We start from the raw sequence: 17,043 nt of genomic DNA on the forward strand, positions 1-17,043 counted from the left end.
TGCATAAGCATATAATAATGGATCGTTTTACATTTTCTTGTCCCATGGATCGTTTAGTAAATATCCATGAACCATAATTTAACGTTCGATATACGAATCATTTCTAATGTTCATTTTTACATCTTCTATGAACCAAGAAAAATTATTTAGCAAACATTTTCATCAAATTTATGGAACTTTTTCTGACATTTTATTGCTCCATTTTGTAATACCGTGGAACATTTTTGTCGATATTATGGAACATATCGACGTGTTTTAATGTACATTGTTAATATTCTATGGATCAATGTCAGTTAATTTATGGCGCAAAATGTATCATTTTATGGAACATTTCCAATATTTTTAAGGGTCATTGGTTGATTTTAATTGCTCTTTTATTACTATTTTAGTGCTCTTTTGCGACCATTTTATGGTTCAATATTACATAATCTATGGATCAAATCACCCCTTTTTATGGATCATTCACACTGTTTTATGGATTTTCAGTTTTGTTTTATGGAACATGGACAACTTTTTTATGGATCGTTTTTCAATTTTTTATGGATCATTTTTGTTGTTTTAGAGGCGCAAACTTAGGGCTGCCGATTCGTAATCTTACAGAAAGTCAAGATGAGTGCTGGCGTATTCACTCTCTTTCCGGCTTCATTTCATGTAATTCGCTATACACGAATCACTCCATGGTTTAGAATTTCTTGTAAAACATCCTTCTCTTCTATGTGAATCAGATCGTAGCAGAAAATTACGCATCTGCTTACGTTCAGATGCGGATGGGCTTCAACCACTACTTCAGCGCTGTCAACGAGCAGGGTCATTTTCTGTAACTTAGCAACTTGGACTGGGTTTCGAACTCTAAGGGTATACCGTGTCTCTTAAGCTTCAGTATTTGCAACTTCGCTTGGACCTCCAGCGACAACCTCCACCGATTTTCCGATGACGAACGGGTTTTTAGGCAATGGTACGCCGTCTTTACCTGACAGCTGCAGGAATGTCAGTTTATCAAATTTGTTCGTCGGGTCCATATCCTCCGGAAGTCTTCTCTTACTTAACCCTCCCGGGCCACCGTTACTAGCGGCCGCCATTTTGTATCACACCACCAGACGTTGGAAATTGCTTTGTGGCACGGTCGCCCGATGCGAACCCCCCCCCCCCAAAAGGTGAAGAATAGGAAAAATCTTACACACCAAAAAATAATGAAATTTAAACGTCATGTAAATCAATACGCATGTAAACATACAAAGCTTGAATTGAAAATTAAGTTGAATTCGATACATTCAATGGGAGCATCAAAAAGCACACGATTTTACTTTTTCGTTCTCGTGATATTACAAGTCATTTATTTTACAGCAATATCGAATTAAAAAACCTGTGTTATTCCACCTAGCGGTGCAATTGTGCCTTTCTCATTTATCCAAACTATGATTTAATGCCTGGTTACTAGGGTGGGGCAAAATGATCGTTTTTTCAGCACAGCACTTTTTTGGTTCCTTTTGGGGTCCCAACCAACGGTGCAAAATTTGGAGCCGATTGGTTTTGATCCGGCGTAGCGCATTGCGTTTGAAATTTGTATGGAAATTAGTATGGGAAAACCTACTTTTTGGAATTTTCAATTCTACAGACTACAATTCTTCCTGCAGTATACCAACAAATAGATAGAAGTGTATTCCAGGATATTCTGAACAACTTTGCCGAAGGATATGAAATATAATTGATACACTCGCAGTGTTGGCCAAAAAAATAATTTTTGGCATTTAATTCGATCTATCGAACTTTGAACAGCTATAACTTGCTTTAGATACTTTCTAACACCATGCATCCTTCGGCAAAGTTGTTCAGTATATCCTGGACTACACTTCTATCTAATTGCTGGCATACTGCAGAAAGAATTGTAGTCTGTAGAATTGAAAATGTAAAAAGTAGGTTTTCCCATACTAATTTCCATACAAATTTCAAACGAAATGCGCCACGCCGGGTCAAAACCAATCGACCCCAAATTTTGCACAGTTGTTTGGGACCCCAAATGGAACCAAAAAAGTGCTGTGTTCGGTTCATGTGGTTATGATTACGTTTATCCATATAACCAGGCATTGTAATTCTCTCACTCACGCGAGAAGAGGATTATCCGATGTCAAACTTTTCCGAGATAAGATGAGTCGCAATATTCTCCGTCTCCACAAATAGCGTGAGAATAAATTTTCTGGATAAGGTTTATTTGATTTTTTCCTTCTCACCGGAGAAGGTGATAATATTTTAATTTCGTAGAAATCAATGAAAGCGTCAAAATATTAACTTAATTTCAAAGGAAAGCTGCAAAGAAGTACGACAGACATGTTTTTTCGTGTTTTGGAATTGCGACAGCAAGGCAGCGAGCACAAAAAGGATACTACGATAAACTCATTTGCTCATTCTCCGGCGGTTTTCTTTATCCGGAGAAATAACACGTTTTATTTATCCGGAGAAGTTGTGTGAGTCCCAATAACTTTTCGCGTGGAAATGTGAGTCGTGTCGCAGTAGCAAATTATCCGGACTCATTTACTCATATGAGCGATAAATGCAATGCCTGCATATAACAATGCCCCACCCTACTGGTTACGTTAAATATAACATTATGGAAATGTCTATTACATTCTTATCACACTTGATAAGCATATATAAGTGCACGACTGTCACTAACCTGATAAGCAACATGTTGACACTGACATACTTGAAACAATCAAAAATATAATATTCGTATAGCTTATTCAGTGTGAGTTCAATGTTGCCTTCATGTTAACTTCATGGTGGAGAAGGGATGGGATATAATTAGTTGGAGGATGCGTCGGGAATCATCTAACTTATTTTAGTATTCGGGGAGGATGAAGGGAATACATGGTGGAGGTTGGTCTGAAAGGGTGGGGAGTGAGAGAGAGAGGGGTGGGTTAAGAGGTACGAGGTGGAGGGTCAACACCGAACTTCATATTATACCTGCCATTTGAGACTAGGTTAGTGAAATTTGGTTCAGTCATCACCGAAGTGGCTTTAGATCTGGAATTTGCCCGAAACCCCGGGACTTCCGGAATTGTCGATAGTGAGTAATACATTCCAATAATTTTTGATTCGCCATTAGTGATCTAGGCATGCGAATCGAAGTAATTTGTTGTTCCATTCAATAGTATATCTTTCATTTGAAATCAAGTTTCTAAAAATCGGTTAAGAGTTTGCTGGGAAATATGTGTGATATTAGCTCGGGAATTTGGCGAGCTCCCCGGGGCATCACGATCCGTCATATGTAACTAATGTGGTCAAAACTACTTTGATTGGTCACTAGTGATCTAGACCCGCAAATCCAAGTAATGTTGAACGTATTTGAATATGCATTACATCATTCGGACATCATAGGATTACCAGTTTATATGGGGATTTGCTGTGTGACCGCACTCTTCAATCCGTAACTCCGGAACCGAAAGTCCGATCAACTAAAAATTCAATAGCGTATTATGGGAGCGTTATACCGTTCATTTGAAGTTTGTGTAAATCGGTTCAGCCATCTCTGAGAAAATTGAGTGACATTATTTGACACACACACATACATACACAAAGACATTTTGCGATCTCCACGAACTGAATTGAATAGAAAATGGTATTCGGCCCTCCGGGCCTCGGTTAGAAAAACGATTTTTGGAGTGATTGCATAGCCTTTCTTTATATGAGAAAGGCAAAAACATTAAAGTGCATTGGTATCCCGTTTAATGAAGCTGTAATTTTCAAACAACGTGTAAAATTATAATCAAATTCGTTGAAGAAAGCACGACAAGTTGTGCGTATTTGTGGCGGAACTTGGTTTTACATTTATATTCATGCTCCAAATATGTGCATGGAAATAAATTTAAATTACAAAATATTTTTTTCTGTGTATTTTTTTGCTCCTTCTACATCAACTATTCTGAAGTGTTCCCACAATTTTGGGACACACTCTAGGCAAGCAAAATCGCAGCTATCTTTTTCCAGCTTCTACGTTGTTTTCAATGGATAAAACGCATAAAAAAGTCACTTTCCAATTTTTCCTTTTTGGTGTCGTTCCAATACTTTTGGCACGCACCGTTACCTTCACACTCGCAGTTGGCACAGCAAGTGAATGAAACCGGTCGGGCAACCACACGAGCAGCAACAGCGATGGCTGTTTGCTATGTTCATGTTGCCGCGTGGGTTAGACTAAAATTCACTTATTTCAGCCGTTTTTTCACCGATTTTCGTCAATCTTTCGATATTGACCACTGCACAATCACTTCACTCAACTATTAAATAGTTGAGTGAAGTACTACAAATTTTGTAGTAGTTTGGACGACGGCGATCGCGAAAAGCAGGCCAAAAACACCGTGTGCAACTCGAGAGCGAGCTGTTTATACCGTACGAACCGATGTTTCCAACTCAGATGTTGTACACTAGCACCATGCAGTGACACAATTCGAAACTAAAATGTTCACTTGCCCGATCCCCTTGACTTAAAGCAGTGGTTTTCAACTGGGGGTGAATTAACCCCCAGGGGTAAATTAGACTATTGTAGGGGATGAATTATGCGGGATACATTTAAACTTGTTATCCTAATATTGCCGTCGAAATTTTGTCTTTATATATTGATTCATTGTGTCAAGAATTGAAATGCTTACTAAGAGTGGAACAGGAACAAGTTTCTAATTGGAAAATTGTGGTTTTTATCCTATTGTAAATCATTTTTTTCTGAGAGAGTAATGATGGTAAACAATTTTCAGAAAGGGGTACAACATAAGGATGAATATTCGGAAAGGGGTACATGGAACTAAAGAGGTTGAAAACCACTGCGTTAAAGGCTGCTGCTCTCCAGTTCGCAGCATGCTTGAGTGCACAATCCCCATATGGGATCCATAGCATGCAACATAAGCTGCTTGTATGGAAAGAGTACAGAAAAGCTTCGTTTGATGGCAGCTTATCCACCTTGAACAACTTGCGGACTGTAGTGTCTCTTCATATTCGACATCTGATAACATCGATTGCCTTCCACTCCTACACGTGATAACCATCAACATTAGAGCAGTCAATTTATTTTTCGTTCGATGATGTTCAACCGGATTTTGAAAATATAAGTAAAAACAAAAAAATTAAGCTGTTTCTTTCATTTAAACTCCAACCGGAACCACTGGCATAAATCATTTGAAAATATTTAATCTTTCACAATTTCATTGAATTAACAAGGTTCTATTTCAACGAAACATATAAAAAATTTTGTTAGTTGTTAATTGTATTGAGTTCTATTTATTTAAACTTTTTGAAGTAGAATACTTCTAATGTTTCAATATGGGGGCCAGTTTCAAAATATCGGCTGTGGGAGTCGCGTCAGATTTTGAACGTTAATAACTTTCATCATACTTAATAGAATGATTTGAGGTTTAAGGCAATTTTATCGAAAATATGTTCCTCAATGTAGTATTAAAATTTGGAGTATGTATAACATGCATTAATACCGAAAATACTGCGTTTTAAAAAATCTTTCAAAACCTACCGAAAATGGTGAAAATTTTCAGCTCATCTCGGCCAGAGCCGTCAATATGGTGCACCAACTGAACACTTGAATGATGAAAAATTTTAAATATAGGTCCGCTACAGATTTGTTTCTATCAACATTCGTATTCGGTTGCTTGGCGCGAACGGATGGCTGTACAATACCGAGAAATATTTGTGAGCTGTACACGATGGTGGATGAATCAGTTTGTGTCGATACGTGCAATTAGCAGAGGCCATCATTTTCATTTCTGATGGATGTAAAGCGGACTCTACACGAGACAATAATATTGTCAATGAATATATTGACAAGACTGCTTCAATCTATCAATCGCATTTAAATTCTACAGAATCAATATTTTCAAGATTACCTTACACCATCAATATATTGATTAATATATGATTTATTGTCAATATTTCTGCTCGTGTAGGGTCCGCATACACACACGAAAAAACCGATTTCAAATCATCTGACTGAAGCTCGATCCTGATTGGTTCCCGCTAATTTCATGCACCGAGCCTCAAATCTGGTCAGAAGAAACTGTCTTTTCAGTCAGTTTTAGCAAGTCCACTTGTCAGATGTCCACAGACTGTATGTCAAAACCGGGAGAGAAGGTGATTATTAGGATTCATCTCCTTGGATTAATTTGTGCAGTTCGGTGTTAGAAAGCAGGAACAATTGGAACAAAAATCTCCCACCCGGAGAATATTTTATTCGGCAAACAAATTAGCACTTATCAGCGCTATCATTCCACCCGAAAGAATTAAATTTTAAAATCTTTTTTTTCGCCAACTATTACTGGGAATACGACTAACGTTTAAAAATAGGAGCCCCATTTCCAAATTTCGGAAAAAATCGAAGGTCGCGTTTTGAAAGTTTGTAACTTTTATTGTACTTAACCATAATACACAATGTTTGAACCAATCAGTCGGAAAAATAATCAGGAATCTTCTATAAGATTTGTAAGTATGTACAACTTACATGAATAAAGAAAAATTGATTTTCCGAAATCAATTATTATCTGTCCCACCATTGGCCAGTACTATTCCACTCATAATTTCATAGTTTCACGCCTTTCATAGTTAGCCACGCCTTTTTGCGACGTTAAACCATGCAACGATTATAAGATATAAGGCTTGTTTGAATTTTTCGTCATTCGTTTACATGTTCCCGATTGTGGCAGCAGCAGAAACAGTAAAACAGGAGCAGCATCGCCAGGTCAACTATATGTGTGTTACATCGCCAGGCTGGCAGGGAGGATTTTAATGCGGTTGCCGGAATGGAAAAACACCACGAGTTCTGGCGCTTCCGGATCGTTTAAGGTGACGGTCGAGGATGAGAAACCGGCTGGTGATAAGAAGGCTGCAGCGAAATAAAAACCCGAAGAAATCGACTACCACAGGAGAGAAGAAAAACCGCTGGTGGTGGAGGTAATGAGAAGGCCAAAAAACCAAAGGCTGCCGCTAAAAAACAGGCTGCGAAAGCAGGCTAACGCTGTCGCTGCAAAGACAGTAGCAGCTGGTAATAAACAGAAGGCCAAACCAACGAAAACTGTAGAGAACAAGCCAAAGAAGGCCGCGCCGCACCTGCCAAGAAAGCTGCCCCGAAGATCATCGCCAGCAAGAAGTAGATACGCGCGTCCGCAATGTTGCCAAAACAGTCCTTTTCAGGACTAACAAAATCAGCTTGTGAAGAATTATTAGTGCAAATTTTCCGTTAATACTATTTCTCATGTTCCTAGCCTGAGCAGTCTGACAAGCGAAGTATTATGAAGTTTCAATTAAAAATTCTTGCAATATATTTAATTTGGGCCTGAAAAGGACCATTTGTTTGTTTTATCGTGGAAAATTCCGTTCACTTCCGATAGCGGCGACTTTCTCACAGGGTGACAGTTCCTGTTCCGTAGCATTTGGATTCTCAACGTCATCAGGGGTTGAGGTACTTTCGCGGATGGTTTTCGTTGCTGACTGCTTTCGGACGGTCTGTTTGGTACGGGCTATGAGCCTATGACGCGAAAATTTCAGCTATTCTGGTTTTCAACGAATGGTGAGAAAACCGACCGACCAATATTTAGTATAGTAGCGCGAATACGCACTACTATCACTCTCTTGCTCGCTCGTTTTCGTGCCATGCGCTTTTTCATTCCTTTCTGCTACTAATACTAGCATAACCTAAACGAATACGCGTCTTTTCCCAACCATCCATTTAGTGGGCAGTGTTGCCAAACGTATTTTTAGTTTTTCATCAATAACATTTCAACAATATTTTCAAAGAATGTTGCAGATTTGAAAAGAAGAAAAATAGTTGATGATGGAAAGAATTCCCAATTTTAATTTTTAATTTCTTAACCATAATTATCATAGCAAATCATTTGAAAATTTTCCATTCAAACGTGATTACTTTCAATATCATTAGATTTGAATTAACGCCCCGAAGTGTAGTCACGACACTCTGGTTATGTCGCAGACATTACCCACAGTTTATAAAGAACAGTTGCACAACACTCCAAATGTCTACCTATCGGACACGAAGAATAACAATGATAGAGTGTATGGGGAGTATCGTTATTATGTGATTATAATTTCGAGAAAAAATTCAATGATGTAATTTTAACATTATTTCAAATTAGGAATATTTCGATTAAAGATAAAATTGTTTAAAAAAAATATATGTGCACTGATATTTAAGTTTGGCACTATTTCAAACACCGGAACAACGCTGAGTAGTGTTAATAATCTTCCACCGACAGCCAATCCTCTTTACGCAACTCTACCATTAAAAACTGTGACATTACCCACCCATATTTTTTAAAGCTAGAAATGAGAATTTTTTGGAAATTTGTGGTGGATTAAATATCGGTTTTTGTTTTGCAAATAGATAAAAAAATGGGTAGATAATGTCAACGACATTACCGAAATGAAGTAGCATACATTTTAAGCTATTAATACGAATGCTGCAATTTTTACTAATTTCAGAAAGGTTTTATTAAAATAAGTTATTTCGGTGTTTCTAATGGAAATAGCGAAATAACGGAACAAGTATATCCGATTCTCTGCTGTTGCCAAATGAATTGTTTCACTCTCATTAAATGCTCTTTTCAGGGTTACCATATGAGGATAAATATTTTAGGTTTCGATGTACGTGTACCGATATTTCGATATTTCCATTAGAAATAACGAAATAGCTGGTTTTAATACAACCTATCAGAAGATAGTCAAAATTGTAGCATTCGTATTAACAAACTAAAGTGTATTCTACTTCACTCCGGTTATGTCTCTGACATTACCCACCTCAATGATAGATCCTGAATACATCCAACGTATAGTCATTTTTTGCATATTTTTGAAAACTTTTTACTATCACTGTTGGAAATTTTTGAACATTATTTAGTGAAAAATCATGTAATCAATCAATTAAAACGGAAATTACAAGAATTGGGCCATTTTTATAGAACTGAAAATCAGCTATGGTTATTCAATTTACATGTATGTTTATTGGGGCTTTTACCTAGTTGGTCATTTGCCCTTTTATTCAGTTTGGTCAGCATTGCTTTTCTTTAAATTTTGGTTTTAGTTGATAACTTAATATTTTCTCTAAATAATATGAATAAATTGCCAACAGTGATAATATAAAGATTTTTTGCTGAGGATGGCTATTTTTTGGGTGTATTAAGGATCATAACAATGAGTATTGATGTGAAATTCATGTTTTTTATGCAAAATAAAAGCTGTTTCCATATTAGATTTTTTTTTTGCAATTGAAACTCGAAAATTTCTTGAAAATGGCCATTTTTGGCCCTCAATAAACAACTAATACTATATCTTTAAATGTATTTTATCGAGATAAAACATTGTTAAATCAATGAAACAATGAAAATGGCAAAATTTTCGAGCGACTTGTGCCAGTGATTTCGGTTGGAATTAAATTTAATTTAATTTATTTGTAAAATAACATGAATTGGAAAATTTAAAAAAAAATACTAAAATACTTTTTTGCTTGAGTTTTTTTGTCTACTGACTACGGATAACCCTCAATTAGTTAAGCATATATTTGGAGTGTATTTAGTGATTTTTCATTGTTTAGCAGTAAGCTTAAATGCTGCGAAAAAGGTTTTTAGAGAAAAAACACTAATTACCTTTTTAATTCATTCTTTTTTTACAGTTTGGAGATAAAACTCCTTACACAATTATGTTCGGACCGGACAAATGTGGCAACGATATTAAATTGCATTTTATTTTCCGACACGTTAATCCCATTAATGGTACAATTACAGAGAAGCACTGTAGAAAGTCAAAGTAAGTACTACACACTCACAAAAATAACTTGAATGCATAAGTGTTTGTTTCTTACATTTTTTTAACAGGGATCGTCTTGATGATCCGTTTAAAGATAAGCAACCTCATCTCTATCAGCTCGTGTTGCGTCCCGACAATACCTACCTCATTCGATTCGATCACAAGATAATCAATGAAGGATCTCTGTTCACTGAGTTCACTCCACCTGTAAATCCTCCTAAGGAAATTGACGATCCAGAAGATTTCAAGCCGGAAAATTGGGATGAAAGAGAAAAAATCCCTGATCCTGATGCGAGGAAACCCGAGGATTGGGATGAAGACGAACCACCTCAAATTCCAGATCCAAATGCTTCCAAACCAGAAGGATGGCTTGATGAAGTCGAAGAAATGGTTCCGGATCCAAATGCTGAGAAGCCAGCCGATTGGGACTTGGAAATGGATGGTGATTGGGAAGCGCCCCTAATTGCTAACCCGGCATGCGAAAAAGCTGTTGGATGTGGTCTCTGGAAAGCTCCTCTTATTTCAAATCCGACCTATAAGGGCAAGTGGCGTGCTCCGTTGATCGATAATCCAAACTACCAAGGCAAATGGGCCCCTCGAAAGATCCCTAATCCGGACTTTTTCGAAGACACAAATCCCTTCAAATTGACATCTATTGTAAAGAATTTAGCATGAATTTTAAAAATTAAAATTAATGTTTTTAATGTTCTACTTTTCAGGCAGCCATTGGGATTGAACTATGGTCTATGTCTAGTGACATACTATTCGATAATCTGATCATTACTGACGATGAAAATGTTGCACGAGAGTGGGCAGCGTCAACCTATGATTTGAAACGAAAACTTATCGACCGTGAAGCAGTAAGTAATCTTTAAAAAATAGGAATTGTATTCCATTTAATAACCGCTCGTGTTATAAAACTTAGCGCGACCACCGGAATGTTAAAGCCAAATTTACACCTTTCCCATCCGATTCAGTGACGGTTCAGTACCGTGCACGGACACCAATATTTTCAGCATAATTATCTCGCTCAGAGTGGAATTTCTGGAAAAATACACTTTGATCACCATTCACAATCGAAAAAGCCTCCAGTTTTTTGTGCTGAATTGGCAGATTAGTGGTTATTATAATATGCTATTATAGTTATATTACTCTGTGCTAAAGAAAAGATATGTGAAAAAATTATTGCATATCTTTGAAGTACATATCCAATAGTATGTACTCAAGTTTTCATGGTAATTTGAGTAGGAAAATGAAATTGCAGTTTTCAGTAGCACGCTACTTCTGAAGAGCATGCTGAGCGCACGCCTGTCGATGCAAGGTAACGTTTGCTATAAACACTAGTGATGGTGTCTTTCCAGATACCTGTTGGAACCTTATATTAGTTTTGCGCGGCATTTTGCAGTTGCAGCATCAACTATTTATTAAACTATTTTCCATTCCCCGTTCTATCGCGTATTCATTGAAATATAAATAATCCGCACAAAGCGTGATTATCTCGGTATCGACGTTTGCAAAAAGTGACTTCGTAGAATGCAACATATTTTGAATATGGTTGAATTAATCGTTCTGAAATTTTTGGAGGTTATAATCGCAGTAGGTCGTGATTGACCGAACGAACGAATTTGAATCACTATTACTAATACTAAGACTAGCCTGGCCCAAAATACCTTAAATCTCGAAATCAAAACTTGCACCTGAATATGACAGTTTGGGTGGCTAATAAGCTTCCCTGAAAATTTCAGTTTATTTGGTACACTGGAAGTGGTTCCGCAAATGGCTCAAAGTGTGTATGGGAAAAATTGACCAAATGTATGGAGAAACGCATCAGTTTCACATTGTAAGATCCAGGTGGCGCTGTAATCGATCAATGTTTTTCGTGAGAAAAATGAAGAATCCTCTTGTAGGGGAGCTTGGATTGCTTATCTATCCTTCCGGCCATCATATGGTATAGTAGATACACTTAATATGTGTATCTACAAATGCGATATGATAACTGGTGCAGAAAGTGCTCTAATTACCTGGCAATCTTCTTTCATTTGATTGTCTGCTCAGGAAATCATTTTCCGTAACCAAATATCACATGTGATGCCAGTTCTTCCTGACTGGTACCGAAATAATAAGCAAAGGGAAAGTAAGGGTTATGTTCGGGGTCTGGAAGGAGAGCATTTCGCATTTATTTTCATTTTTTTGTTTTGCCTTTTCATTTGTTTCTCTTGCTACAATATATGCAACTCGGTGCAAGAGAACGTGACGGCCAAGGAAACGGAAAGCCAATAGCCCAAACAGATCAGGAACAGGAAGGAGGACTACGAACAAGGAAACAAACAACAGATGAGAAATCGTTTAATTATTTATTATATCTACGATACTAATCAAAATTATTTTGCTTTTCTTGTTTCGATTCAGCAAACCAAAATCTATACGGACTAGCACTTACGAACAGTTAGGCTTTGTAGGTTCTCATCTTGACAGAGTCTAGATGGGCGGATGTCTGCCAGGGTGTGGGCTGAGAAATGGCAATGACACTGTACGAGATGGCGTTGGGCCTGTGGCTTTCGACTGGCATGGTCCATTCTCATTGATTCGTTGAAGTCTTCTTAGCTGGTTGGTAGATATGTGCTCCTACTTGCAAGTTGATCAATTCGCTTGGGTGGGGGACATGTCGATCCTACAAGTTGTCGACTCTTTTGATCGTGAGTATGAGGCTAGTTCAGGAAAGGAGTGCAGTACTGGCACCTAAGAGATAGTTAATTATTCAGGACTTCTTCTTATGATTATTAAACTCGACCAAGCACACCGGCTCTCAGAAATGATAAGCAACCCTTTCGGGTCGGTGTGTCTATTCGAATCGAACCAGGCGGACATCCGGTTCGAGCAAACTTTATGGGGGATAGTGGATAAATATTTCCTATGCCTTTATTGGCAAGGATTCTTTTTGCGAAATCCTAAAATACCTTCACTGGTATAGCTACTCAGGATAATAATAGAAGAATTAAAAGTTTCCCTGGTCCATAATGTAATGAATTCGTATATTGACTAGAACAGGGATAATCGAGTTATGTTATAAGATAGAGAAGAAACAGCACAGTTGTAGGAAAAATATTCGCGAGTAAGGACTAATACTGCTAGTATGTTTACTGTTTCAATTAATAGTCGATTGATCCGCATCGGACCTAGGAGACACAAAGGAGATTAGGAAGAGGCAGAAGCGGATTCAATGCGAAATTTGCTAATATGACGTTGACCCCAAGGCGATGGTAAGATGATTTTCCATAGGCTGACAGACTAGATGACACGACGTTACACGCTCTGAACTTGCGCCAAATAGTTTGTATGTATGTATGAATGTATGTATGAATGTAAGCCCGTATGTATGCCTGTATGCATGGATGTGTATAAGAGCAATGTATCCCTGAGCAACATGGAAGGAAAGCAAGCTTGTTGATTGCTGAGTGAACGTCATTTTTTCTTTGCTTTGTGCTGTGATGATTCACACATCGAATCTCATAATAGTTTGTTCATCCCCAGCTATCTGTTCATGCGATGAATACAATCCCTGATGAGTGGCGTTGTTGAGTAAAGGCTGGCACAATCTAGCTTAGAATTGTTCACACAGCATTTCGTTCGATGGATGAAGCAAATTCTTCCGAATGCCACGCTCACTGAATCTGGAGGCAGCATTTTCATGCGAATGCGATTTTCGCCACTCGTGAGAATTTTTTTTGTAAGAATGTGTGTTGTGTTTGGTTGCTGGATAAAGAGTCAGTATATAAACAGGCTACCAGATGCGTAGCGTTCGAACGTGTGCAGTGGAAAGAAATTATCGCGCATCCAATGATGTGTGTGTGTGTGTGTATTACTACCAACCATTGCAGCAGGTCCACCACCCATAGCACTGGGTAGCCCTCTTATTACAAGTTGATCAAGCATTACCCACTAACCATAATCACGAGCCATTACATTCAAAAAGGATATGGGTGATAGGAATGAAATTGCCGCCATTTTTCGGTCTATAATAATATAAGGAAATATTTTGTATTCTCTGCAAACTCATGACTACACGATACTATAGTCACTGTGCTATAGTGTTTTTAAACTGCTAATGTTCATCAAAACTTTTTTTCTTTTTCAAATATTTGGCACAGTATATTGCTTAAGACGGGTTTATTCGGAAATTGTGTCTACAGGTCCAATGCAAACTATTCTAGCAAGTGCAGAGTCGGAAACAGAAATTGAATGTGAAAATATATACATTACCGCCATCGTCAGTAAGAATTTTTGCAGAACAAAATAACGATGGCGCTATTTCCAATTTTCGCAAGCAAATTATAGGTGATTATTGTAGCTAACTATTTTCAACACTAACATATAAATTATACGTTGCAATACGGGTTCTACAAGGTAGAAGAACCATATTTTAGAATGTATTGACTTTGATGAACCGTATAATTTGAAATATTATAAATTGTATTTAAACTGACATTTTAACTGATTTTCACTTAATGTATTTTTATATGTATTCTATCATCGTAAGCTATTGTTGAATTAACTAACGAAGTTTGTTAGTGCTTCCATCAAATTGGTCATATATAATCACAGTTCTGTGTATTACATTAAGTTTAACATTCACAATTTTTCCTACACATATCACACAAAATAACAGAATTTTATTGCAATGCTGTTTTCGTAACAAGTTGAGTTATAAATGTAGCAAATTTATCGAAAAGAATGATTTGTATATGAGAGCAATATAGTATCCAGTCGGTCCTTGAGAAATTATACCACAAACAATTTCAAACTTTACCTAATTTACGTCCAAAAGAAAAAATAACCTCCCCTTAAGAAGTTTATTCTCCATAACACTATAAAGATTTTTTTTACAGATCGACTTCCACGAATCAAGTTTTTGCGAGAAACAAAATTCAGATTACCCAATTGTTGTCAGTTTGGCTACTTTATGCTCCATACGAGACGCTTTTCTTAGATAGATGATGTTGATGGAAAGTATGTATGCTTTGAGAAAATTCAATATAGATCCAATCTTTTTTGTTATTTATTACACCACTGTTGATTAAAAAAATGACTGCCTAAAATGTGCTTTTGGATATTTTGTATCTAATGATATCCTAATAAATAGAAGACGAAAGCAATATATGAATAACATATCATTGAACCGTTATGTGTCCAACAAAAAAAAAACACCTTTAACAGGCCAACGTGGGTACCCGGGTACTCACAAATTGAAATGCTCATAACTATGGCTTCCTTTATCTGATTTGAACACTTTTAGATTGTTTGGATTCAGGAACTCGTTCAATTTTTAATTTGTAAAACTGAGGCGGATGAATTCATCTGGTGCTTGGTAATCAGGATTTTCCGGGGTAATGTTCCAGTACTAGGATATGATTTGTAAATTTTAATAATGTCCTAGCAATATGAGTATCAAAACTCTTCAAATTGTCACGGAAGTCTGTTATTTATTGGTACGGAACCCTATGGCAATTTAAAAAATGCCCTCTCCTAGGTTGACGGGTTTGACGGTATTGCAAACATCTTCAAGCATATTTGAGCAGACACCAGCTTTAGGATGGTTATTGCATTGCGCCTCGATAGTGGTGCATCGAGGAAACCGAGAGGGCTTATGGGCCTTTTTTATGTTTTGTGTTTTTTTCATACTCTGCACCAGCTCAAACTAACAGTCAACTAAGAGCCTGTGCACACTGGCGTGGCCGATTGGCGGGTTGCCGTGGATTGACTTTTTCTGTGGGCTGTGTTTGCAGACATTGTTCAACAGCTTAACGGCAGTCTTTGTGAGCACGGCTCGCAGTGGAAGTCATTGTGTGTCGATTTATCGGTCGACCTCGGCAACGTGCACAGGAGCATTAAAAAAAAATAACAGTAGAACCCTATTAGTTGTGTTGTGTTGTAATAATTGTAGTTTTTGGTACTAGTGTACAATTGTGTGCTATCTGTGTATGTGGGCGTCTGAGTATTTGTAACATGTGGACCAGGGAATGGATGCAGAACTGGCTTATATGATGGAACAGTGGGTGATCCTTCTTGGGATTCGTTGGTCACTTTTTACTGGTGTTCAATTCGTGCATTCGATTTGATTCATTCGGATTGGATAAATGAAGGTACGATTGATTTACCGATGCACGTCAATCATCCATTCCCGTCCAGCATGGCATGAGAAACTTCTAACGGAATTAATTGTCGTTAATGGTAAATATATATCATTTTCTGGCATTTGGACGATTCCAAGTAGTTTTATTGCGTGGTACATGTGTTGTTCAATTAATATTCAATAACAGTACTAACTCTACTCTTTATTTTATTTTATTTATTTTCGATCTCATGCGTCATATTCCTCTGATGACTTCTCCGAGATAATTTAACATAAAAGGGCAACATTGCTGTCAACAATGACTATTCGCTGCCATTAGACGTCGCCAGGTTTTAGAAGAATTGAGATGTACTCTCATACTCAATTGAATCAGATAAGTAGGAATGAACAACAAACTGTAAGTAGCATATTACACATGTCTTATTCTAACATCATGCATATTTGTATTAACATATTATTTACAGGTAACACACATATCTCAACATGCAACACTTCCCATACACACGTAAACATTCACACACGCAAATATACAAATGCTCGACAGGTGACTGGGCCAAGTGCATTCACTCGTAGGCTCTATCATTTCGATGATCGCCTCGATTCTACGAAACCAGTGCACAATTAGGCTGATATAAGCTAGTCTCGTCTGGTGAATGCACGTAACCTGGAAGCCCCAGACACGACAGGACGAGACGGACAGATGACGGACTGGACTCGACGGGGCCTAGTTCAGAGTTTTAGGCATTCTTCAATGCACGGCCAGCGACCTCAACAAAAATATGAATTCATACTATCAACAAGATGTCATATTAACAACTTGGTACAAATCAACTTAAACATTCTAGAAGAGTTCACATCAGTCCCATAAAAGAAATATTCATTCAAGAAATCTGCGTATCTACTAATCTCTCTTTCATGTACGAGCGGAATAATTCATAAAATCGTGGACACAGAAGAAGCTTATTAACAGAACGGAAAAAGGACTAACAAAGAGGAGAAAAAAATTAAAATCTGAAATCTAAAGAAGAGATTTGCAATGGCAAAGGAATATGAAATAGCAATAAGCGGTAAATATCTGCCTCAAGGTAAATTATGGAAAAGTAAAG

General features: G+C 37.4%; 1 protein-coding gene across 6 annotated transcripts in view; it reads left to right on the forward strand.

Annotated features, from left to right (window-relative positions):
* Positions 1 to 17,043, forward strand: part of LOC131682777 (calnexin-like) — a 95,051-nt gene that overhangs the window by 54,769 nt on the left and 23,239 nt on the right. For all 6 annotated transcript variants that reach the window (XM_058964510.1, XM_058964514.1, XM_058964515.1 and 3 more), the window contains 3 exons: positions 9,674 to 9,807; positions 9,876 to 10,464; positions 10,527 to 10,667. In XM_058964510.1, coding sequence (XP_058820493.1) covers positions 9,674 to 9,807; positions 9,876 to 10,464; positions 10,527 to 10,667 — 864 coding nt within the window. The remainder of the gene's footprint in view (positions 1 to 9,673; positions 9,808 to 9,875; positions 10,465 to 10,526; positions 10,668 to 17,043) is intronic.

The sequence above is a fragment of the Topomyia yanbarensis genome, chromosome 2 (assembly GCF_030247195.1).
Source record: "Topomyia yanbarensis strain Yona2022 chromosome 2, ASM3024719v1, whole genome shotgun sequence".
Taxonomy (NCBI): Eukaryota; Metazoa; Arthropoda; class Insecta; order Diptera; family Culicidae; genus Topomyia; species Topomyia yanbarensis.